General features: G+C 42.9%; 1 protein-coding gene across 1 annotated transcript in view; it reads right to left on the minus strand.

The window, feature by feature from the left end:
• The window catches only part of BARX2 (BARX homeobox 2), a 63,901-nt gene extending 39,725 nt beyond the window's left edge, over positions 1-24,176 (minus strand). Inside the window, exon 1 of the mRNA XM_058194910.1 lies at positions 23,731-24,176. Within this exon, the coding sequence (XP_058050893.1) occupies positions 23,731-23,920 (190 nt within the window). The 5' untranslated portion in view covers positions 23,921-24,176. The remainder of the gene's footprint in view (positions 1-23,730) is intronic.
• Between the last annotated feature and the right edge of the window lie 803 nt (positions 24,177-24,979).

Raw genomic sequence — 24,979 nt, forward strand, 5'->3', positions numbered from 1 at the left:
CATGAATTACCCTAACGTCTTCCCATGGAGTGAACCAAGTCTTTTAATCCTGTTATCATGTGAAACCAAGATTGAATGATGGCTTCTATTATTTTATTTATTTTATTTATTTATTTGATTTTTATACCGCCCTTCTCCCGAAGGACTCAGGGCGGTGTACAGGCAAGATAAAACAATACAATATACAAATTAAAATACCATTTAAAAAACTTATTTAAATTAGCCTAACATTAAAAAATTTCCATACTAAAAACCCCGTTTAAAAATTGATAAAAGATAAAATTCAAGACAGCCCCGCGCAAATAAAAAGATGCGTCTTCAGTTCGCGACGGAATGTCCGAAGGTCAGGTATTTGGCGTAAACCCGGGGGAAGTTCGTTCCAGAGTGTGGGAGCCCCCACAGAGAAGGACCTTCCCCTGGGGGCCGCCAGCCGACATTGCTTGGCGGACGGCACCCTGAGAAGTCCCTCTCTGTGAGAGCGTACGGGTCGGTGGGAGGCATGTGGTAACAGCAGGCGGTCCCGTAAGTACCCAGGCCCTAAGCCATGGAGCGCTTTAAAGGTCGTAACCAACACCTTAAAGTGCACTCGAAAGGCCACAGGCAGCCAGTGCAGTCTGCACAGGAGCGGTGTTATATGGGAGCTACGCGGAGCTCCCTCTATCACCCGCGCAGCTGCATTCTGGACTAACTGAAGCCTCCGAGTGCACTTCAAGGGGAGCCCCATGTAGAGAGCATTACAATAATCCAGGCGAGAGGTAACGAGCGCATGAGTGACCGTGCACAAGGCATCCCGATCAAGGAAGGGGCGCAACTGCCGAACCAGGCGGACCTGGTGGAAGGCCCCCCTGGAGACGGCCGTCAAATGATCTTCAAACGACAGCCGTTCATCCAGGAGGACACCTAAGTTGCGCACCCTATCCTTTGGGGCCAATAACTCGCCTCCAACAGTCAGCCGCGGCTGCAGCTGACTGAATCGGGGTGCCGGCATCCACAGCCACTCCGTCTTGGAGGGATTAAGCTTGAGCCTGTTTCTCCCATCCAGACCCCTACGGCATCCACGCACGGGACAGCACTTCAACAGCTTCATTGGGGTGGCCTGGGGTGGAAAAGTACAGCTGGGTGTCATCAGCGACAGCTGGTATCTCACCCCAAAGCCACTGATGATCTCACCCAACGGCTTCATATAGATGTTGAACAGAAGGCGAGAGATCGACCCCGCGGCACCCCACAAGTGAGGTCCCTCGCGGTCGACCTCTGCCCCCCTGTCAACACCGTCTGCGACCGGTCAGAGAGATAGGAGGAGAACCACCGATATACGGTGCCTCCCACTCCCAATCCCCCCAACCGCGCAGCAGGATACCATGGTCGATGGTATCAAAAGCCGCTGAGAGGTCTAATAGGACCAGGGCAGAGGAATAACCCCTGTCCCTGGCCCTCCAGAGATCATCCACCAATGCGACCAAAGCTGTCTCCGTGCTGTACCGGGTCGGAAGCCGGACTGGAACGGGTCTAGATAGACGGCTTCATCCAGGTATTGGGGTAGCTGTCGCGCCACAGCACTCTCTACAACCTTCGCAACAAAGCGAAGGTTGGAGACTGGACGATAATTACCCAAAATAGCTGGGTCCAGGGAGGGCTTCTTGAGGAGGGGTCTCACCACCGCCTCTTTCAAGGCGGCAGGGAAAACCCCTTCCAACAAAGAAGCGTTGATAATCTCCTGGAGCCAGCCTCGTGTCACCTCCTGAGTGGCCAGTACCAGCCAGGAAGGACACGGGTCCAGTAAACATGTAGTGGCGTGAAGCCTCCCCAACAACCTGTCCACGTCCTCGGGAGCCACAGGGTCAAACTCATCCCAAATGGACTCAACAAGACGTGTCTCCTCTCCCTCGCCTGGATCATCCCAATTTCGGTCCAGACCATCCCGGAGCTGAGCGATTTTATCGTATAGATAACCACTAAACTCCTCAGCACGTCCCTGCAACGGGTCATCCCGCACCTCCTGATGAAGGAGGGAGCGGGTCACCCGAAACAGGGCGGCCAGGCGGTTATCTGCCGACGCAATGAGGGTGGAGGTATAGCGCCTCGCCCCCCTCATTGCCACTAGGTAGGTCCTAGAATAGGACCTAACTAGTGTCCGATCAGCTTCGGAACGGCTGGACCTCCAGGTGCTCTCTAGACGTCTTCTCCGGCGTTTCATCTCCCTCAGCCCCTCGGAGAACCAAGGGGCCAAACGAGATCTGCGCCGGGTCAGAGGTCGCAAAGGCACGACACGGTCCAAGGCCCCAGCTGCGCCCGTTCCCAGGCCGCAACTAGTTCCTCAGTCGTGCGTGGGCCAGATCCTCAGGAATGGCCCAAGCTCCGCCAGGAACCTCTCGGGTCCATCAGGCGCCTGGGACGGAACCACCATATAGGTTCCGTCTCCCTGGCGGTGGATGGCGGTTCGAAGTCTAGTCGAAGGAGGAAATGATCGGACCATGACATTGGTTCTGTTACTAAATCATCTAATTCCAGATCATTTAACCACTGTCCAGAGATATAAATCAGGTCCAGTATGCCTCCCCCATGTGCGAGGGCCATCATTTACCGAATCAGGTCCAAGGCCGTCATGGAAGCCTGGAACTCCCGAGCTGCAGTCGATAACAAGCCAGCCAATGGCAGTTGAAATCCCCATGACTATAAGTCTGGGGTCTCAACCGCCACAGGCAAGCACCTCCAACAGCTCGGGCAGGGCTGTGGTCACGCAGCAAGGAGCCAGGTACGCGATCAACAAGCCCAACTGATTCCTATGGCCCCACCTCACATAGAGGATTCACAACCGCAATCTGAGGAACAGTGGCCTCCTCGGCTCTAGATCTTCCTTAATGACAACCGCCACCCCACCCCTACCTTGGGCCTCGGCTGATGAAATGCTCGAAACCTGGAGGGCACAGCTCAACGAGGGGAACCCTCCGGACCCAACCAGGTCTCCGTAATGCCCATAAGGTCCGGACTCCCCTGAATAAGATCACAAATCAGGGGCTTTATTAGCCACGGACCGGCATTACATAACATCAACCAAGATCCAGGCTCTGAGGATCATGGCGCCTGAGGAACGGGTAGGGACTGAGGGCCGGAGCACGTGATCGCCAAACATCGAGCACGTGCCCCAACACTCGATACGCACCCCCCCTCCGCCATATCTGCCTCTCCCACTTACCGTACAGATTGAACAACCCTTTAGTCCTGGAACAGAACCCTCCCCCCCTGCCTTCGGACCAGATGTAATAGTGTCGCGAACTAGCACAGGGGCTGGATCCCTCCCCGACGTCGAATCCCTCCCCCCCCTCCCAACCCTTAAAATCCCCATTAAAACTCCCCTTAAAAAATCTCTTAAAACAGCTAATTAAAAACCCCCTAAGCCTCCTATTTTTAACTGGGTTTTATTGCTGGGTCGCTTCTGACTAACAAGTTTCTTTAGTCAGCTCCATAGATTTATTTATTTTTAATTTGCATTTATATCCCGCCCTTCTCCGAAGACTCAGGGTGGCTTACACTATGTTAGCAATAGTCTTCATCCTATTTGTATATTTATATACTAAGTCAGCTTATTGCCCCCAACAATCTGGGTCCTCAATTTAACCCAATTTTTCAATTGGGTTAAGGTCTGGGCTATTCCCAGGCCATCCCAGAAGTGGAATGTGATTATCTTGAAACTCCCCCCCCCAAAATTGGTGTTATTAGCCATAAAACCTCCAAAATTCACTTTTTCCAAAAGGTTTCCATAATTTTGGCCAGGGATGTCACATTTCCACAAACCCTTCTTTCAAATGAATTTCTGAGGATGATGGCAATCAATATAAAATTGTTTTCTGAGGTTTTCGTGTGTTGAGCAACAAATGAGACTTTGTCGAAACGTCGCCAAGGCACTTCCAATTTTACGCGGGAGAAAACCCGAATAACCAAAGACCAATATAAAATTATATCTACAAAGAGTCTTCCCAACTCTTTCTTCACTCCTAACCGAAATCCATTCTACTTCTACATTACATAGAATGATGCAAACAGTTTAAACTTCATGCATGCTTTTGGATGCACTCATAGGAAATACAATCCTATTTGTAATGAATTTTTAAAAACTGAAAGGAATTTAATAGGTGAAAGTCCATTTGACACCTATAGGTTCACTGGAGACATAAATCTAATCTGTGGTAAATTGAGCATAATTATCAACAGTGATGCATACACAGGTTACAAATGAACTTTGATAACAGAGAATGCGCCAATTGTCTCCCAATGTGACAGACGATGTTACAAAGAAAAGGAAATAAAATAAAATAATGAGTCTTCCCTAAAAGTATTTGAACCAACATAGCTAAAATAGATTCCAGTATAATAGATTCCATCTCCTGGGCACTTGCTCTGGAAGTAGAAGATGCTGTCTCAAGGATTCTGGGCATGGATTACAAAATCTTCATTTTTCATGTGGACATCACGCTCCAGAAGAACAGGGCCTCCATCTTGCTTTTAGCTATTGAAAGTTGACTTTTATATCCATTTTCATGGGCTATGGATCCCCTCAGCCCAGGGAGTCAAATTGTAAGATTTGCCGTTCAAACTGGATCATGCACATAGAGTATCCCCACCCACCCCCAACCCCGTTTTTTTTAAGGGAGATGGCAGATATTGCAGAGGGGATGCAGTGGATCAGTGGCTAAGAGATTGTCGATCAAAAGGTCGGCGGTTCAGTGGTTCGAATCCCTAGTGCCGCGTAACGGGGTGAGCTCCCGTTCCTTGTCCCAGCTTCTGCCAACCTAGCAGTTCGAAAGCACGTAAAAAATGCAAGTAGAAAAATAGAGACCACTTTTGGCGGGAAGGTAACAGTGTTCCGTGCGCCTTTGGTGTTGAGTCATGCCGGTCATATGACCACAGAGACATCTTTGGACAGCGCTGGCTCTTTGGCTATAAAACAGAGATGAGCACCGCCCCCTAGAGTCAGGAATGACTAGGACATATGTGCGAGGGGAGCCTTTACCTTTACCTTAGATATTGCAACCTTCTGTGTTTCTTTAAGTGTATAAATCGTGGAACAGAACCAACCCAACAATATTATTTCAACGCAGAAAAGAGTCAGAAGAAACCCCCCCTGCCTGAAGTAGTCCTGAAGTTTGCAGCATGGCCAAAGGTGACTCTGGGGTTGCAAAAGAACAATTGAGATGAAGTTGGCCTCAGAGATCTAGGTTACACATCTCTGGATGAGACAAACGATTAGTCTTGCCTGTATAAGGTTTCCTATTAAAAACATGCCATTCCCCAAATGGATGTAAGATATGTCTGACTTGAAAAAATGCAGGCGGCTTAAATGACAAACACTGAACCAAAGCAAGACAAAGGCCATCTTCACGACTATAATCACTCGGAATTTGTGTGCCATTTTTCATAGAGTTGCAATACTCGAATTGAAGGTGGAAGGCATGCTGGACCTAGGTCAGTATGTTACTGTTTGGCCAATTCTACTCCAGGCACATAAGCCGATGGCCAGCATGTTTCTATTTTAATACTATCTGGTACAATATTTAGACCCCAGGTGCTCCGATACCAACTGTCAACTATAGATTTCCAACTCCTGCTTGCTGTGCAATGATGCCTGTTCTCTTTGGCTATGGGTTGTTTTCTTTCAGTTGAATTCCATTCCCGTTGACTTCCCTGGATGTATTTATTGAAACACCTATGGAGATTCTCAATCATCCAGGTCATGGTTGTCCCAAAGGTGCTTTTTCAAGAGGCAACTGGACTTTCTGATTTTGATTTGAAGACGTTTCACTTCTCGTCCAAGAACCTTCTTCAGCTCTAGAAGTGTTGTGGTCCTCCAGCAGCCTGCGGAGCTGGCAACGGAGTCAGACAGCGATGAGGCTGTGGTGAGGCCAGGGTCATCGGGAAGTGAGGAGCGGACTCCAGAGCCTCCAGAGACTGATAGTAGTGAGGCAGAGGAACAGGAGGAGCCTGTTCCTAATGCACACATGAGAAGAGCTGCCAGAAGGCAAGAGCAGCTCAAGCAAAAAGGACAACTCAGGAGTAGGGCCAAGAGATGATTGTCCCCTCCCATAAGGCTTAAAACAGACCAGCAACGATGTTTTGGTTTTGCCGGAAAACAACATTGGTAGCTGCGTCTTCTGCTTCATCTACGTCTTGCATTTATTTTTGTGACTTCTGAACATTTGCCAAGAAAGGCCTTTGGCAGTTTGCCTAATTGGACCAAGGTTTGCGATAGGACTGAGGAATTTGTGTTGGGAGGAATTTGTTTTCATTTGAGTTGAACGACACTGGGAATGAAGTAATTCTCAGCTGTTCGGATAAAGTTTGTTTGTTTTTTCACAGACTGAGTTTCCTACTATCTACTTGGGCCTGGGTCACAACAAGAAGCTTCTTGGATGAGAAGCAAAATGTCTTAAAAAAAAAACAAAACACCCCACACCAGAAAGTCCAGTTGCCTCTTGAAAAACACCTTTGGGTGCTTTATTGAAATGTGTTTATTAAAATAAATGGATAAGACTGCCCCAATTTATAAGACAGCATATAATGGAATTAATATCTGAATGCAAGACACCAAAGACTCCTGAACAAGAAGCTATTCTAAATAATAGAAAAGACAGAACTTGACAAATAATTAAAAAAACAGAGCTTGCTTGCCTTAACTCAAGTTTTTAAGGTTCAGGGTACAGACAGATAAACCCAGAAGAGATGACATCCCAGAAAGTAGGTAGTCTGACAGAGAAGGCACGCTCATCTTTCTGGATATCAAAAGATTTAAGATGTTAGTCACAATCACACAACAAAAGTCCCACCTCTTTATCAGTGTACGTTTGACATAAAGTGGTAAGTGTGTCAACTCTGCCCAGTTGAAAGGCTGGGAAAAACTACGGAAGACACATAATCACTTAAATAACTAGCGCTACGCCACGTTGTGTTCTTCACAGCTCTGCTGTACTAGATTGTTTTCTTGTACTCTGTACATTCCAATCTCCCATCCAAAGATTAACCAGATCTAAACCTGTTTAGCTTGTCAAGAACACCATGATCAGCCAAGAATTACAACTGCCGTGATTAACAGAACTACTTAGCACAACTCTTAAAAAAAAATGCAGAAATGCTACAACCTAAAAAAAAAAATCCCACAAGAAACCTTATGGATTTACTGTTGGTACGAGGAAATGCCCTGATTTGTCTAGAGCAGGGGTCTGCAAACTTGGCTCTTTTAAGACTTGTGGACTTCAACTCCCAGAGTTCCTCAGCCAGCTGGCTGAGGAACTCTGAGAGTTGAAGTCCACAAGTCTTAAAAGAGCCAAATTTGCAGACCCCTGCTCTAGACAAATCAAGAACGTAGCCTTGGACTTTTTCCCCTGGCAGGAAGTTTGAGGTCCAGACGAAGCCTCCATTACATCACATAAGACTTGGGAATCCTTCACTAGGACTGCTGAAAATATTTATTTTTATATATTTTATTTTATTAGATTTTTATACAATGGTTTGGAACCAGTGGTGGGATTCAGCCAGTTTGCACCACTTCGGGAGAACTGGTTGTTACCTTTCTGAGCACTTTGGTGAACTGGTTGTTGGAAGAAATCATTAGGGCAGAGAACCGGTTGTTAAATTATTTGAATCCCACCACTGTTTGGAACATAATATTTAGGTAGATTTGGCAAAGCAAAATATTGAGCTAGAAGAATGCTAATATCTGCACTGTGCAATCTGTAACACTATCTGCATCGTTTAGGTTCATACATTGTGCTGTGTTGCGTATTTTATTCCTCTGTTGTTTATCAAAGCTTGGTCTCGTGGTTAAGGCATTAGGCTAGAAACCAGGAGACGGGGAGTTCTAGTCCCGCCTTAGGCATGAAAGCCAGCTGGCTGATCTTAGTCTAGTCACTCTCTCTCTCAGCCCCACCCACTTCACAGAGTTGTGGTTGTGGGGAAAATAGGAGGAGGAAAGAGGATTAGGTATGTTTTGCTGCCTTGGGATATGGATACAAATAATAAAAGTGAGATAAAAGTAAATAAATTCAATCCCATCAAACTAGCATTTAATGGGTCTGCCATGGTTTAAAAACCTCTTCCCGAATGCCATCACTCTGCTAAACAAATAATTCCCTCAACACTGTCAAACTATTTACTAAATCTGCATTACTATTAATCTTCTCATCGTTCCCATCATCCATCTCCTTCCTCTTATGACTGTATGACTGTAACGTTGTTGCTTGTATCCCTACGATTTATAGTGATATTGATTGTTTCCTGATTGCTTATTTGTACCCGATGACTATCATTAAGTGTTGTACCTTATGATTCTTATAATATATAACAACAGAGTTGGAAGGGACCTTGGAGGCCTTCTAGTCCAACCCCCTGCCCAGGCAGGAAACCCTACACCATCTCAGTCAGATGGTTATCCAACATTTTCTTAAAAATTTCCAGTGTTGGAGCATTCACAACTTCTGCAGGCAAGTCGTTCCACTGATTAATTGTTCTAACTGTCAGGAAATTTCTCCTTAGTTCTAAGTTGCTTCTTTCCTTGATTAGTTTCCACCCATTGCTTCTTGTTCTACCCTCAGGTTGTTTGGAGAAGAGCCCAACTCCCTCTTCTTTGTGGCAGCCCCTGAGATATTGGAACACTGCTATCATGTCTCCCCTAGTCCTTCTTTTTATTAAACTAGACATAGCGAGTTCCTGCAACCATGATGCAGGATGAAGGTATCTTTTCTTATCCTTTTTTTTTTCTTATCCTTTTTTATCCTTGATGAAGGTATCTTTTCTTTGATGTACACCGAGAGCGTACGCACCAAGACAAATTCCTTGTGTGTCCAATCACACTTGGCCAATAAAGAATTCTATTCTATTCAATTCTATGCTCAGCAGAACCCAAGAAAATGATGGTTTACAGCAGCATGTGAGCCCAACTGCTGTCAGGAATCTGAGCAATCATGAGTGTTATTTTAAGAAACTTAGTATTCCACCCCCTCTGAGACAACTAACCAGAGACATGTACCCTATATAGCGTGTGTGTGTGTGTGTGTGTGTGTGTGTGTGTGTGTGTGTGTGTTTGTGTGTGTGTATGTCAAATGCATTGACATTTCCTTGTTGTATTCATTCTCTTTTCAGATGCTGGCTGTAAATGGACTTAGGATCTAAAGACTGTTTTAATACATGCCATGCTAGGTGAACTTAGCAGCAGCCCAAACCTCTCAGCACCTTTTGAAAGCATTGTGAATCAACTTTTGTGAATCATTTTGTTGTGAATCAACAAAATGCACAGGTACCGTATATGTGGTACCTTGCTCAATAGTAGTACCTGTGAGAGGGATCTTGGAGTCCTAGTGGACAATCATTTAGATATGAGCCAGCAGTGTGCAGCAGCTGCTAAAAAAGCCAACACAGTTCTGGGCTGCATAAACAGAGAGATAGAATCAAGATTACGTGAAGTGTTAGTGCCACTTTAAAATGCCTTGGTAAGACCACACTTGGAATATTGCATTCAGTTTTGGTCGCCACGATGTAAAAAAGATGTTGAGACTCTAGAAAGAGTGAAGAGAAGTGCAACAAAGATGATTAGGGGACTGGAGGTTAAAACATATGAAGAACGGTTGCAGGAACTGGGTATGTCTAGTTTAACGAAAAGTAGGACTAGGGGAGACATGATAGCAGTGTTCCAATATCTCAGGGGCTGCCACAAAGAAGAGGGAGTCGGACTGTTCTCCAAAGCACCTGAGGGTAGAACAAGAAGCAATGGGTGGAAACTAATCCAAGGAGAGAAGCAACTTGGAACTAAGGAGAAATTTCCTGACAGTTAGAACAATTAATAAATGGAACGACTTGCCTGCAGAAGTTGTGAATGCTCCAACACTGGAAATTTTTAAGAAAATGTTGGATAACCATCTAACTGAGATTGTGTAGGGTTTCCTGCCTGGGCAGGAGGTTAGACTAGAAGGCCTCCAAGGTCCCTTCCAACTCTGTTGTTATATTATATTAACTCATCCAGGCCATTTAATTTTCACTGCAATTGTTTTAGCGATTTGAAGGGTGGAGGAGGTGGGGTGGGGTGGGGAAAAGCCCTAATCACTAAGCATTTATGCTGGATTTTTCACAACACAGGTGAAACAACTGTTATTCACCTCTAGTAAAGTAATAGGAGGCTTAACCGTCCTAAACCACAATCGTAATGCGCTGGTTCTTCTCAATTCTTTTGTAAGAAATCCTGTAATCCTCAGAGTGGATGGATTCCTTGACTTTGTGAAGATTGAGAAATAAAGCAGGCATTGTGCACCAGGGGATTAATGTCAAAAAAAAAAAAGAAGAAGGAGAAGAAGAAGAAGTAAAAAAAGAAAGAAAAAGAAATCGGATAAAGGCAAAGGAAGAAGGTTAAGACAATTGCTACGAGGAAAAGGAGCAAGATGGAATAATACAGCCATTCAAGCAATTCTGGATTAGCATCTGTTTAGGGACTTTGCAAAAATCAGTGTTGTGGGCTATCATTAAGGGCTAAGTTTAGTTCAGAATAGGCCAGTGAAGCTGTTGGTGGCATTGACTGCAAGGGTGTATGGAAAATACCAGATAACACAATTCTAATAGCAAGATGTTTGTTTGGCCCCTGTGAAGAAACCCTGTTTACAACAGGGTTCTTTACCAAAACTGCCACTACCCGAGCACGGTTAGAACGTTTTTCCAGAATTTTTTTGGTCTGTATTTTGCTGATTCAGTGGCCATTTATATGTGTTATTTCTATTTGTTTGCTTCTAGGCTACTTTGCCACCAGATCAGATTTTTGGACCAGTTTGTTTATAAGAAATAAGCATCACTGCAAAACTCAATTCACAAAGAAATTCTCCGCTCCATTCTTCTTCTTTTATATATTTGTATCCCATTGTTATTATTTTTACAAATAACTCAAGGAGGTGAATAAATTCAGCACCCGCTTCCTCCTCCCATAACAATAACCCTGTGAGAAGGACGGGCCCAAAGTCACCCAGCCAGTTTGCATGCTTAAAGTGGAAACTAGAATTCACAGTCACCCGGTTTCCAGCCTGGTTATGAAAATACTCAGGCAAAACAGACGGTCTTGTCTCATCTTCATTTAAGTTAGAAACTAAGTCCACATTTCAAAGCTTGCTAAAGGATATGTTGCTGTTCCCAAGGAGAACAAAATGCAGCTTGTCAGATGTGGAAGAAGTATGACAGCCAGCATCCTTCAGTATCAAATCCTGACAGCTGGGATGCTGAGAATTCTTCAACAGCATCTGGAGAGCCCTGGGTCCTGCATTCATACCTTTTCTACAGCTGCACCAATCCTCTTTGACAAAGAGTTATCACAATTGCATAACAGCAGATACTTTGGGCTGGCTTATAGAATAGAATAGAATAGAATTTTTTATTGGCCAAGTGTGATTGGACACACAAGGAATTTGTCTTGGTGCATATGCTCTCAGTGTACATAAAAGAAAAGATATCTTCATCAAGGTACAACATTTACAACACAAATGATGGTCAATATATCAATATAAATCATAAGGATTGCCAGCAACTAAGTTACAGTCATACAGTCATAAATGGAAAGAGATTGGTGATGGGAACTATGAGAAGATTAATAGTAGTGCAGATTTAGTAAACAGTTTGACAGTGTTGAGGGAATTATTTGTTTAGCAGAGTAATGGCCTTCAGGGAAAAAACTGTTCTTGTGTCTAGTTGTTCTGGTGTGCAGTGCTCTATAGCGTCGTTTTGAGGGTAGGAGTTGAAACAGTTTATGTCCAGGATGTGAGGGGTCTGTAAATATTTTCACGGCCCTCTTCTTGATTCGTGCAGTATACAGGTCCCCAATGGAAGGCAGGTTGGTAGCAATTATTTTTTCTGCCATTCAAATTATCCTCTGAAGTCTGTGTTTTTCTTGTTGGGTTGCAGAACCGAACCAGACAGTTATAGAGGTGCAAATGACAGACTCAATAATTATTTTATGTTCCTCATCATAGTCGTCCCTGGGAATCTGATAATTATTTTTGGTTGCCTTGCATGTTCCATCCGGCAAATTGTGATGGTCTGTGGCAAACCATAAAGGACATTGATTGCAGTTAGCCTAAACGAAGGTTAGAATATTTATGAGCGTTCGGGGCATGGCCTCAGTCAACCTATAATCCTTCTAGAATGGAAATATTTCTGCCAATAAGGGATCGTATCCCATTCCTGAGGCCTATATCATTGCCAGAATGCAAACTCCCTCCAGCTAGGTGTAAATGAGATTGATAAACAGTATTACCTACTATGTGGTGTTTGTTTTATTTAAGCGAATTAATACAGCTGTTACGGGGCCGATAATAAGGTTTAGGGTGAAAAAGAATCCGCACACACTGTCCTCGTCCAGTCTTCTTCCCTTTCCCACAGCTCTCTCCCATCCCTCAGGAATGCCGTAACACTATCCGTTCAATTAAACGGGGGTGGGGGGGGAGAGAGTGGGTCTCAGCAGAAACAGTTTCCATGCGGATTTTGAAGTGTGTCCCAGATCAAATTTAAAACAATTCCACACTGGGACTTTTGCTGACCTTCTCCACACACACACACACAAAAATACCATCGCAAGTTTCTGGGGTCACCGATATAACAACTGGATTGTTTTATAATAGATCATAAATCTTCTGCTCCTCTGGGCTTCCAGAGTTGATAAGGTTGGCTACGAAGCTCCCGACTGAGCCTTCGGATTTCCATGGTACAGCTTCATAATTTCTAAAAGGCTTGTCTGGTTCCTCCAAAGGCTATGCGGTTTGCACGTGGAATGTTAAAGGTAAAGATTCCCCTCGCACATACGTGCTAGTAGTTCCTGACCCTAGGGGGCGGTCCTCATCTCCGTTTCAGAGCCGAAGAGCCAGCACTGTTGAACACGACTCCGTGGTCATGTAGCCGGCATGACTCAACGTCAAAGACGCACGGAACGCTGTTACCTTCCCACCAAAAGTGGTCCCTATTTTTTCTACTTGCATTTTTTACGTGTTTTCAAACTGCTCGGTTGACAGAAGCTGGGACAAGTAATGGGAGCTCACCCTGTTACACGGCAGCACCAGGGATTCGAACCGCTGAACGGCCGACCTTTCGATTGACAAGCTCAGCGTCCTAGCCCCTTGAGCTGCCGCGTCCCTTATGAAATGTTAAAACATTGCATCTTTTGGATGCAATCCTGGCCATCGGAAATCTTTTAAATGGGCTGTTTATTCCCTGCCTAGTTCAGAAGAGCTTCATGTGAAGTGCAGACATTTCACCGTGTAGGAAATTAGATGGATGGAAATGACATGGGTGCACCTCCAGCTTCAGGTTTGGAGACGGATATTCTTGATTTTCCAACAACCACAGAGAGGAGTTCCCTGAGGATGGGCTCCAGCACAAACCCAAAAACTCAGAAGACTATAACTTTGATTTCAGGAATGGCTGACAAGTATTACGTAGCGGTGGTTTTCACATATTCTAACCACCGGTTCGCTGTGCCCAGCCTTCTGGATATGCGCTTTGCTCATGCATGTGCCTTCCACACCTGTGCCGGCGTCGAAAACATGACTAAATAGGATGGAATTAAGCTGGGGCAGGGGGGTGGAGGAGGCGGGGGACGGGCCCACTTGCAGTCACCGCTACCGGTTCACCCGAACTGGTCTGCACCAGCTGAATACCATCTCTGGTATTATGGGAATGCATCACTGAACTTCAGTCAACACATGTGCCATACAGAAAACAGCTTTCATGCATGCACAGAAGCTCCTGCCGTTGTAACTTTGAATGGTTGTTAAACAAATGGTCATAAGTCAAGGACCACCCGCACTATGGCGATTGACAATACGCCATTGATCATTCCCTTCTTCTATTTCCTTCCACCTTCTCCACCCTTACACAACATTAACGGTTTGCCTAGCCCAGGGGTCTGCAAACTTGGCTCTTTTAAGACTTGTGGACTTCAACTCTGGGAGTTGAAGTCCACAAGTCTTAAAAGAGCCAAGTTTGGAGACCGCTGGCCTAGCCCTAATGAAAAATACACTGACCTTTCTTAGTATGAGGCTCCGTTTGACAAAGTGACCCCGATCGTTGCAAACTTAATACGAAAGAATGCCTAATTAATTTATATGAGATTTGAGTCACCTAAGGGTTATCTTCTCCCTGTACACGAACAAGCATTGCACCTGAGTTGCCCAATGCAGTGATTTCACTCAATCACCTCTCCAGATCCAAGATTACAGGGCAATTTGTAGCCGATAGGAGAGATAGCGTTAAAGTGTCGATCCTATTATTACATCTGGAGTGTGCAACTTTTCTGAGGGCCTGAGATAATCTGAGAACCGACCTGCCAAAAAGTGGGTGTGTCCAGGAAGAACTGTGATTTTAAATGGTTTAAGTGACATGTAATTAAAGTGGCAATAAATACAGTGCAGGAAGTAAAATTACTTCCCAGGCATTTATTAAATTGTTAAAAGTTATTAAAATTCTCCTTCTGTGTGGCAATTTGGGGTGCGGCCTTGGGGGGCACCTTCAATGCTTTCAGGGTCAACAGGTAGCTCTGAGAAACTTCTGGTTCTGTACTTCGGATATACCTTTCCCCGAAAATAAGACCCTGTCTTATATTTTTGGAACCCCAAAATAAGCGCTTGGCCTTATTTTTGAGGAGGTCTTATTATTATGGGGCGTGTGTAGCAAGACGGGGCTCTTCTTCCCATCTTACCTGATTTCCAGCTCTGTCTCCCTAACCCTAACCAGAGGAAATGGTGGGGACCAACTGCGCATGCATTTCAATATTTTCTGGGAGGGTTTATTTTCGGGGGGGGGGGGTTGTCTTATTTTAGTGCATGCGCTCAAAAGCCTGATTGGGTTTATTATCTGGGGCGGTCTTATTTTCAGGGAAACAGGTTTGATTGTGTTACAGTTTTGCGGTAATTAGTTCTTTATTTATAATTTTCATGGGTATTTCATGTGTAAACTACATCTCCCAACATCCCTTGCCATTGGCAATTGCAAGCAAGGGCTGCTTAAGTTGAGAAACAGCGTGGTAGATTTTGGGTTACACAAAACAAAGGGATACTCTAAGCTTTGCTAACATATGCATGCTAGAGGTTTTTTTAAAAAAATTGTAACAGTTGCACATTCTAGTCACGCCACAACGCCATGTGTGTGCAACAGGAGGACCAGCAGACAGAACGGCGAATTCACTATAAGGTGTTCAAAAACGGTGCCTCTTGGATTGTGGGAATTGCTGACCTATATTAATCATTACTGTACCTTCCCAGGTCAGTTTGTACAGAGAGAACAGTTGTCGCAATTAGGGAAATGTCTTGAGCCTGTTCCTGGTGAGATTAATTAATCTAAGCCCCATGACGTCTGGTTTTAAATATTAAATGTGTGTGTGTGTGTGTGTATATGTATGGATGTATGGATGTATGGATGTGTATATATATACATATATATTTTCTGAGGTTTTCGCGGGTGTTTGTATGTAGGTCTTTGGTTATTCGGGTTTTCTTCCGCGTAAAATTGGAAGTGTCTTGGCGATGTTTCGACGAAGTCTCATTCGTCATCTTCAGGCTTCAGCTTCGTGCTTCTGGGAGCAATGTGTGATTGCAGCTGTTTCTTCCTTTTTAACTGCTAGTTGGGGTTTGAACTGATTGGGTTCTGCAATCACACATTGCTCCCAGAAGCACGAAGCTGAAGCCCGAAGATGACGAATGAGACTTCGTCGAAACGTCGCCAAGACACTTCCAATTTTACGCGGGAGAAAACCCGAATAACCAAAGACCTACATATACATATATATGTATACACTGCTCAAAAAACTAAAGGGAACACAAAAATACTGTAAGACATCCTAGATCTGAAGGAATGAAATATTCTTATTAAATACAGTACATTGTATTGTTTAGATGTTCCCTTTATTTTTTGAGCAGTATGTGTGTGTAGATATAGATATAGATATAGAGATAGAGATGATAGAGATAGAGATAGAGATAGAGATAGAGATAGAGATAGATAGATAGATGATAGATAGATAGATAGATAGATAGATAGATAGATAGATAGATAGATATGTAGGTCTTGGCATTTTCGGGTCTTTTCCCTTGTAAGGTTGAGAGTATCTTGGCAATGTTTCAACGAGGTCTCACTCGTCATCTTCAGGCTGGTGCTTTCGGCTTCGTGCTTGTGTGATATATATATGGACATTTAAATCAGTAACTCTATCAGTACAGTTCAAAAACATATTGTGTTTTCAGTGAACTGCCCCAGGGGTGAAATCTACTTACCTTCCTTACCGGTTCGGAAATGCATGCACCGCGTGTGCTCACTTTGCTCGCATGCACACATGCACATGCATCACATGTATGCACAGACCTTCTGCGCACGCGCAGAAGGTAAAAATCACATGTAATGACACCCGGGTGGGTGGGCGGAGCGTCACTCCACCGTCGTTACCGGATCGCCGAACTACCAGTCACGATTGCTACCGGATCGACAGATCTGGCCAGAACCGGGAGCATTTCATCCCTGAACTACCCTCCTTTGTTGAAAGGTTTAGTTTAGTTTAGTTTAGTTTAGTTTAGTTTAGTGTTTATTGTGCCAAAATCTATGATGAAAAGGCTGTTTCACAAAACCAGCATCAAATTAATAGCAAAAGGAAGCCGAAATTATGAAAGTACAATGTTAAATCAGTTGGCTTTTAACAAAGTGACAACAATTCGGATCCATACGGTTCCAAAGGTAATATTCAGAGATAGAAACCTAACCTGGTGGTGATGAATTTGGTTAGTACAATCTCTTTTAGAAGGATATTCTAATTAAGCTATAAGGTGCAAATCGGGAAATCTTGCTCTTGCTATTTGGATCTCATAAATTCAGAAAGATTCCACTGTTTTGAATGAACTTGTCTCAACAGCTCTAACTTTGCTATATTGTTCTAGTAAAAACAATGCAAAAAACAACCCACCCCACTAAAAAAATAAATAAAATAAATAAATAAAAAAGAACTTCTTGGTTGGATTAAGGATTATCTATCATGTGGCTCAAGAAAACTCATGCAATTCTTACATAATCAACCATTTTTTAAAGTTGGTTGTCACAACATCTGGCATTCTAAAAATCAATTTCCTAGAAGAATGAATTGTTGATAGACGCAATTGTGCACTTCGTACATTACAATCTGCTACCAACATGTTGGAAAAGCTAAAATATTGGACAAAGGGAGAAAATTATTTATTATCTGAAATCTCCTACTATAAGTTCATTCCAGTGCCTTTCTTTCTTGTACATGCAAGCCTTCAAAACCGATAAAACACTCTTTTAGGTAAGCATGCATATCATTATGAATAATTCATTTGATATTTATACATTTCCTCTCCTTGTTTTTCATCATTAAGACAATCTCAGAGTGGTTTATAATTATTTTTTTGGAGGGGAGGGGAAATAAACCGGTTACAATCACCTAACTCAGGCCTTCTATAGATTGATTTCAAGAAAAAAAAAAGTCTGAGGTAACCTATCTCTTACATGTATTTTTAGAATCCCCCAAAATGGCCACTTCTTAGCTAATAACGTGTGCATTTCTCCTTCAACCAAAAGCAATCGAGTTGCCCATTCTCTTGATTAACCAACTTTCTTCGATCAGATCATTGGAACTTTTCAATGGCTGAGTTAGAACTGCGTTTGTCACTGATAAATTCAAAATCGGAAGAGACCAACCAATTCACTTCCAGAATTTGTTCCCAGCGTGCTTAATGGACGCACCCACGACGATGGTGCATTTCTGTCTGTTTTTGTAATGGGCTATTGAATTAAATCATAAAAGACAAGTTACCCTATTTTTGACCTTTCCGTGAATTCCCCACCCCTCTTCCTTTGACTCCAAGAGTCTGCATTTGTTTTGCCCGGTTTAGTCTCTCTTTAAGCTAGAAGCATGAGCAGAACAGTATTTATTACAGTCAATTTAACTGTGAGGTTGATGGCATTCCTTTATCAACAATGAACGTTGACGAGAAAGCATGAGAACGGGAAGAATCCATTGTGGGGGTGAAATTGTCTGACTTGGTCATCTGGTATTCAGTTGAGTCAGAAAAGGACATTGCTGGGCTGTTCTGTATCTTAGAGGTAAAGTCTGTAAAGATCCGATAGTTTTTGTTGGAAAAGTCATATTTTGCTTTACCAAACCATGTGCTCAAAGATGAAACAAAGATTGTTAGCAAGTTCCAGCCAACACAAATACTAAGAGATTTGACTGCCAACATGAGAAAAGCCTGTCCTTTAGGACAGCTGTGAAGATGAAGCAATTCATCATGAAGATTATTATTCCAAGGATTTTAGAAACTGCCTTGGGTATAATATCTGGGTAAATTTTACATGGTTTCAATTAAGACCGGTCATGCTTAGAGAGTAATACAGCACTGTCTTCCTTTGCTTTGCTCACTTCACAAATGAAAGATTTTAAAAGAAGTAGGTCCAATTAGAAGCTGGGAAACCATTATAAGTTGTTTGTCTTAAAGAGAGTATTGTTTTTAATGTCATGTATTACTATTATTAATATTTACCTTCCTGCTGAATTTCTCAATGCACCCTGCTTCTCACTGGGGCATTGAGTTTGGAAAGACTGAAACAAGGCAATGTTTAAATCGGCAACTTGGCTGTCGTTACAGAAGGTCGTATATATTTCACTCATATTTATATATCAATTTCATGTTCTTAATCAGTAGCCGGCTTTCCTTCCATGAGTAATTGTGCGCCTGAAGTTTCAACTATTAAATTCAGGGCAAGGGAAGAAAACCACTTTATATCTATGTTCCTATTTTGATTTTTTTTTTAAAAAAATATGACCCCTAAACACAGAAATAATTATATTCCCACCATGAGTCAATCTATTATCGCAATCCAGAGTAACTTTCTGGATTGAAATAATTGAGATCATAGGAGCAACTCTTGAGGAATTCTGATTTAGCCCTGTGAGTAAATATTGTATACAAGTTTTTGCAACTGAATGATCTATGAATAGCCACTGAATCACCCACATTTGGTTATGAGCCATTCGAAAAATTAAAGAGAACAGCCTGCAGCTATTTGTTAATATTTTTTTCCAACACAGGAGTTAATAGTAATCAAGATAAGCCTTTGAAATAGGAAAATACCTTTTAAAATTAATTTCACATTCCCGTATCATTCTGCTGTTAAATATGCTGATTCACTGGAAGTTTAGAAGGAAAGTAGCAGCAAATTAAAATAGCTGTCATTTTTTTTAATTTACTAGATATATAGGCTCCTCCAACTGATTCTGAGAAAATTCTTATTTCCTTTTGAAAAAACATTTCTTTGTATGTACTGAACTTTCATACAATACTGAATGAGAGGTATTTCCATAGTGCAGTTTACTCAAAAATAAATATTTCTGTGTTCAGTAGTCATTCCCAACAAACAATCTGAAGAATTACAACTTTCAAAGAGCTTTGAATTCTCGTTAGTTTTAATTACTTGCATGCAAGGCAGCTTGAGACTGATAAATGCGATTTTAACTTGTAACGTCTAACAGATTACTGATCTATTTTAATGGGGCTTTTATTTTATATCCAACTGTCTTTCATTTTATGGCATCTCTCAAAGATCAGGATGTGAGCAAATGCAAATGAATAGGAAGACTTGCCTGTGGGTTTCTTAATAAGCAATTCTTGGATGAAAAATGAGGGGGAAATTGATATAAAATATGAATGACAATATAATATTGTAATAAGGCAATTGTACAGAGGAATTTGTCAGTGCCTTTAAGCACTTCCCTAACATTTCAATTAATTGTACATTGTGTTCCTACATGGCATGTTTGTTTCCAGACTGAGTTATAGGGGATCCAATTATTTTTTAGGGAATGGAATTGGTGATTCCCAAAAGATAGGAATCTGGCAGAGGGCAGCTGGAAATCTTTTAGACAAATTTTACACTAGCTGTCTTAGACATAACCCTTAGATATATCACCATGAATTTGGTGAAACTTACCTCTTTTTAATATATGTGACTGAAATCTAGGAGTATTTTATAAACAAAACTTCCTTATCAGATGACAATAGATAGATTAAAATTAAAGCCCAAAGAGATACGCCTTCCAAAAGAATCCCTGCCCAGTAACTTGCTGCTTAATAAACATTATTTGTCATGAAAATGTTTTGCCACTCATTTTATGATCAATGCAGTTTTTTAAGATCTGCATTAACGATAACTTACTTAATCTACACACACAGGGTCCTTGATGAAGTAACCACACCCGATTTCCAATTCTTGGCTTTCCCCCCCACACCCCGAGACAAATTTAATGATTTTGGTTTTTAGCACAAGTAACAGCCTCAAAGTAAAAAAAAGCCTGAAACTGTCACAATTTTCTTTTAAATGTGATACTTAAAAGCGACCTACACACCATTAAATGTCAGTGCAATTTTTTTGTTTTGGAGACAGGAGAACACCTGTTTTATTAAAATGGGGTTTTAAAATATTAATTTTACTGATCGGAGTTACACTGCCAGGAGTTTTGCAGTTGGTTTTACAGGAGTAGAACAGGTGAGAGTAAGACTTTAGATATTCAAAGCAAACAGGGCTTATTTCAAAACGTTACAGTCACTGTGCCAATATGTTGCACTTGATTGGCTAAATATATTATATAACTTTTCCCCAGCCTAAAATATTGATTACACAATTTATACAATTATTAGGGGGACTCTGTACAAAAACCTTTTGCGTAAGCCACAGTCAATGTTAAATTATTTCTAAACACAAACTTAGTGGGCTAAAAATTGAAAAAAAAAATTCTCTTTTGATCAAATTGGGATTAGTATGATTTTTGGTTCCATTAAAATCAATACACTTTTTGAACACATTCTCATTTCTTGTCCCAAAAGGAGAAAAAAATGGATTAAAAGATTTTCTGATTCTCCGATTACACACTCACTGATTTTCAGGGACAGAATATTTCCTAATGAATTATTTTAGAAAAGTGTGGAGAAATTGGCCTGGCTTCATGATAAAAGAAATATATTTGTCCCCAAAAGATTTAAGCGAACTGGGTCTTGTTTGATACTTGAATAAAGTATTAGTGAGTTTACTTCATATTTAAATCACAGGCATGTCAACTGATCAATCTTTACACCCAATGTTTGCAAGATCATTGTAACTAATCAGTTTCTATTTCAGTTAATCTTATTTCCTAACAAGGAAATAAGTTGCAATCGACTTGGAATTGGATTACATCCTAGAAGACAATGGGACACTTTATTTATTATATAGAAATCCCACGCGTCTTTCAAAGCAACAAAGCATTTCTTTATATTTTAACCTGATGTTAACTCTCCAAATTAAATTAAGCCGGGCAAAAGGTTGAATTCACACATTATGTTAAGATTTTGGATGTTTTCCTTGAAGTTTGACTTGGAGGGATATGTGAAGCCAACCCTCGTGATTTATAAATTTCAGTTTATGTAAACCCAGCAATTTGGGGTTGGTTTAGCAAAATGGCTTAGTAGGATACCTGAACTCGAGTGTTATTGATTTGTCATTCTAATAAGCTTCAGAGGGATGGGTGGGAAGCGTTTCAGCATGGCTCAGCTGTGAACAAAATCCAGCCACTATGCAATATTAATATGAGGGCAAGAAATGGAATTTGAGCATCGACTTTTGAAGCAAGATAAGCGACTCTTTGCAAACATCTGCATGAGGACCATGCTAGAGGTCATACTTCTGAACCACACATAAGAAGATCTAGTTTTTGCTTAGGAATGGAAAAGCGAAGATTTCATGAAAGAAAATCTGTCTACAAAGGACTACGCTAAGCCAAAGCTCGAACTGATTCCTGCCTCTTCCGGCCCAGTCCAACGCTGTCTCATCTCTCTTGCCAAGTTCTGTAAATGTTTAAAAAATACTGGGAAAGCTGACTATTTTATGGGAAGGAAATGAAAACAAAATCATTCTCCCAAAGGTGCTTTTTCAAAAGGCAACTGGACCTTCCTTGGTTTATTGCTTGGAGACGTTTTTTTTGCTCCTCACCCAATTATAAGCTCCTTCACTTCTTCAGTTCAGAACCTAAGAAGCTTCTTGGATGAGAAGCAAAACATCTTCAAGGGGGAAAAAAATGGAAAAAAGTCCAGTTGCCTTTTGGAAAAGCACCTTTGGGACAAACACAACCTGGATGACTGAGACAAAGTCCAGAGACAAAACAATTCTCCCTATTTTAGTCCCAAGCTCACAAAATGCACAACTTACAATCAATCCTATCTGCTCTTCTGTGTATTATCACAAAGCAGGGTGACTTTATCTTGGACTCTTGGGTTGCCTGGCTCAGCATAGGAACTCTACTTTAGAAGACAAGTGTGCATGTAGTAAGTACTAACTATGGTGTATTGTAAGCAGCCCCATCTGAAGATCTGAGCTCCTAACAGCACTTGGAAGGGTTTATCCAATTCACCTTCCTTCCCTTATTTAATACTCTTCGCCTGAGTATTATTTCTGGGTCCTGGGTATTATTTCTGGGTCGTTTTTTGGATCCGGAGGACAGTTGCCTGCCTGTCAACACGGGAAGACAAATGCAAGAGAAGATACACTTCTATTGTCTGTGTGGGCACCAACGGTTGGCACTTTCTGCCTTTGAAGTCATAAGAGGTATAACAGGGTAAGTGACAATTGGGAAAACATTTGCTTGCCAAGCGTTTGAGAAACAGACGTATTGGGAATTATTTGCTTGATTGATCTGCCCTTGTTAGAGGGGCTGGTTTCTAAAATTCCTTCTCACACTCGGGGATCTTAGTTTCGGGATTGGGATGGGGGTGGAGAGCAACGGAGACTTTCTCTGAAACACAGATAATCTCTCCAGTTGCTGATCTCAAATCCTTGGCAATAATCTTAAACCCGAGAGATTACCCTTAATATTGTGTGTGTGTGAAACTCTCTTTGCCCCCTGGTAAAATTCAAAGTGGGATGCCTGCGACCAACCGACTGAATATTAGTTTCAGGTAAATCTGTGTGTGTCCCCACACAAACACCCGGTTTGGTTCTCAGAGATTTACAGCTGGACAAGTAATATGACAAGTACTGTGTATGCCACCTTCCATTAAAAGCCTCCGTTGCTTTAAAGACCGCAAAGGTTGACGTTCAATAGCGACAGCGCCCCTAAAAAAAACGTATGTCTGTCTAAGGGAAGAGTTTTGCGGCTTCTTCGGCAAACGATTTGCAGAGAGAGAGAGAGAAAGGAAGGAACAAAAGGAAGGAAGGAAGGAGAAAGGAGAAAGGGAAGGAAGGAGAAAGGGAAAGAAATTGAGAGAAAGGAAAAGAAGGGAAAAGAAAAGAAGAAAGGAAATGAGGAGAGAAGAGGAGAGGAGAGGGAAGGAAGGAAGGGGACAGGAGAAAGAAGGGAGAGGAGAGGAGAAGAGAGGGAAGGAAGGGGACAGGGAAAAAAGGGAGAGGAGAGGAAGGAAGGGAGGAGAGGAGAGGAAGGGAGAGGAGAGGAGAGGAAGGAAGGAAGGAAGGAAGGAAGGAAGGAAGGAAGGAAGGAAGGAAGGAAGGAAGGAGACAGGAAAAGAAAGGGAGAGGAAAAGTACCCATCCATCTTTAAGCTTCCTTTGCCTGGACCTCGAGGCATGATCAAAGCCCCGCAGCCGGGTTGTCTCCCACCCACTCCCCCTTCCCCAAACCTTCATCCTTCTCGCGAGGGGAGAAAGCGAAGGGCTCCCTCCGCGGGCCTCTTACCGGTGCAGGAGTGCAAAGCTTTGGGCCGGACGACCAGAGAAGGGCAGACGGAGTAGAGCGAGAGCTTCTCGAAGTAATCGCAGGTCTCCTTGGAGAGGATCTCGTCGATCATGAAGGTCTTGTAGCGCCGCCTGGCTGCTTTCAGCTGCTGCCCGGGAGAAGGCAGCCGGAGCCCGCCCTGGCAGTGCATGGCGGGGAGGGGGGTATCAGCCCGGAGGGACCGCCGAACCTCGGGAGGTGAGCGAAGGAGAAGAAAAGCCCAGCAAAAGGCGGCGAGGAGCGGGCGGACGGCCGCCCGCGGGGATCAGCAACAGGCGGTTGCCGGGATCCAGGGATCCTGCCTGCTTCTCTCGTAGGGTTCACTGTCTGTCTGCCTTCCTTGCCTGCCCGCCGCGCTCTCCTCCTGCCTTCCCCACCTCCAGCCTCTATATAAGCCTCGGAGAGGGAGCCGCGCACCCAGCCCTTGCTCAGAACACCCCAGCTGTCAATCAACCGCGCCTATCATCCGCAGCGACCCCATTGTTCGACCGCGGGCTGTGCGGGAGAACGAGTCATCTCTCTATTTTAAGAATCCGAGGTGTGGATTGGCTTCGCTTCCCTCTTCCAGCTGGAAGGAGGCCCAGGGGTTGGGGTTAAGGCTTGGCTGCGCCAGTGTGTGTGTGTGTGTGTGCGCGCCTGTGCGTCTATGTGTAAGGGAGGATTCACTTCCCCGCCTCTTCTTTGCATCCTCCCTCTGGCTTTTGCAGCAGAAGTTGGAAGAAAGAGAAACGAACCTCTAAGTCTCCTTTTTGGAGACTTCAAGGGGTCCCCCGGGAAGCCCTGCTGGACTTTGGGACTTGGTCCCAAAAGAAAGCAGAATCCGAATTATGCCAAGCCACAAATGAGAAGAGAAGAGAAGAGAAGAGAAGAGAATTTTTTATTGGCCAAGTGTGACTGGACACAAGGAATTTGTCTTTGGTGCATAGGCTCTCAGTGCACATAAAAGATACGTTCATCAAGAATCATAAGGTACAAACCTTAATGCTAGTCATCGGGTACAAATAAGCAATCAGGAAACAATCAATACCAATATAAACGGTAAGGATACAAGCAACAAATTTACAGTCATAGAACAGAATAGAATAGAATAGAATAGAATAGAATAGAATTTTTTATTGGCCAAGTGTGATTGGACACACAAGGAATTTGTCTTGATGCATATGCTCTCAGTGTACATAAAACAAAAGATCATCAAGAATTCTAAGGTACA

Source organism: Ahaetulla prasina, chromosome 9 (assembly GCF_028640845.1).
Source record: "Ahaetulla prasina isolate Xishuangbanna chromosome 9, ASM2864084v1, whole genome shotgun sequence".
Classification (NCBI taxonomy): domain Eukaryota; kingdom Metazoa; phylum Chordata; class Lepidosauria; order Squamata; family Colubridae; genus Ahaetulla; species Ahaetulla prasina.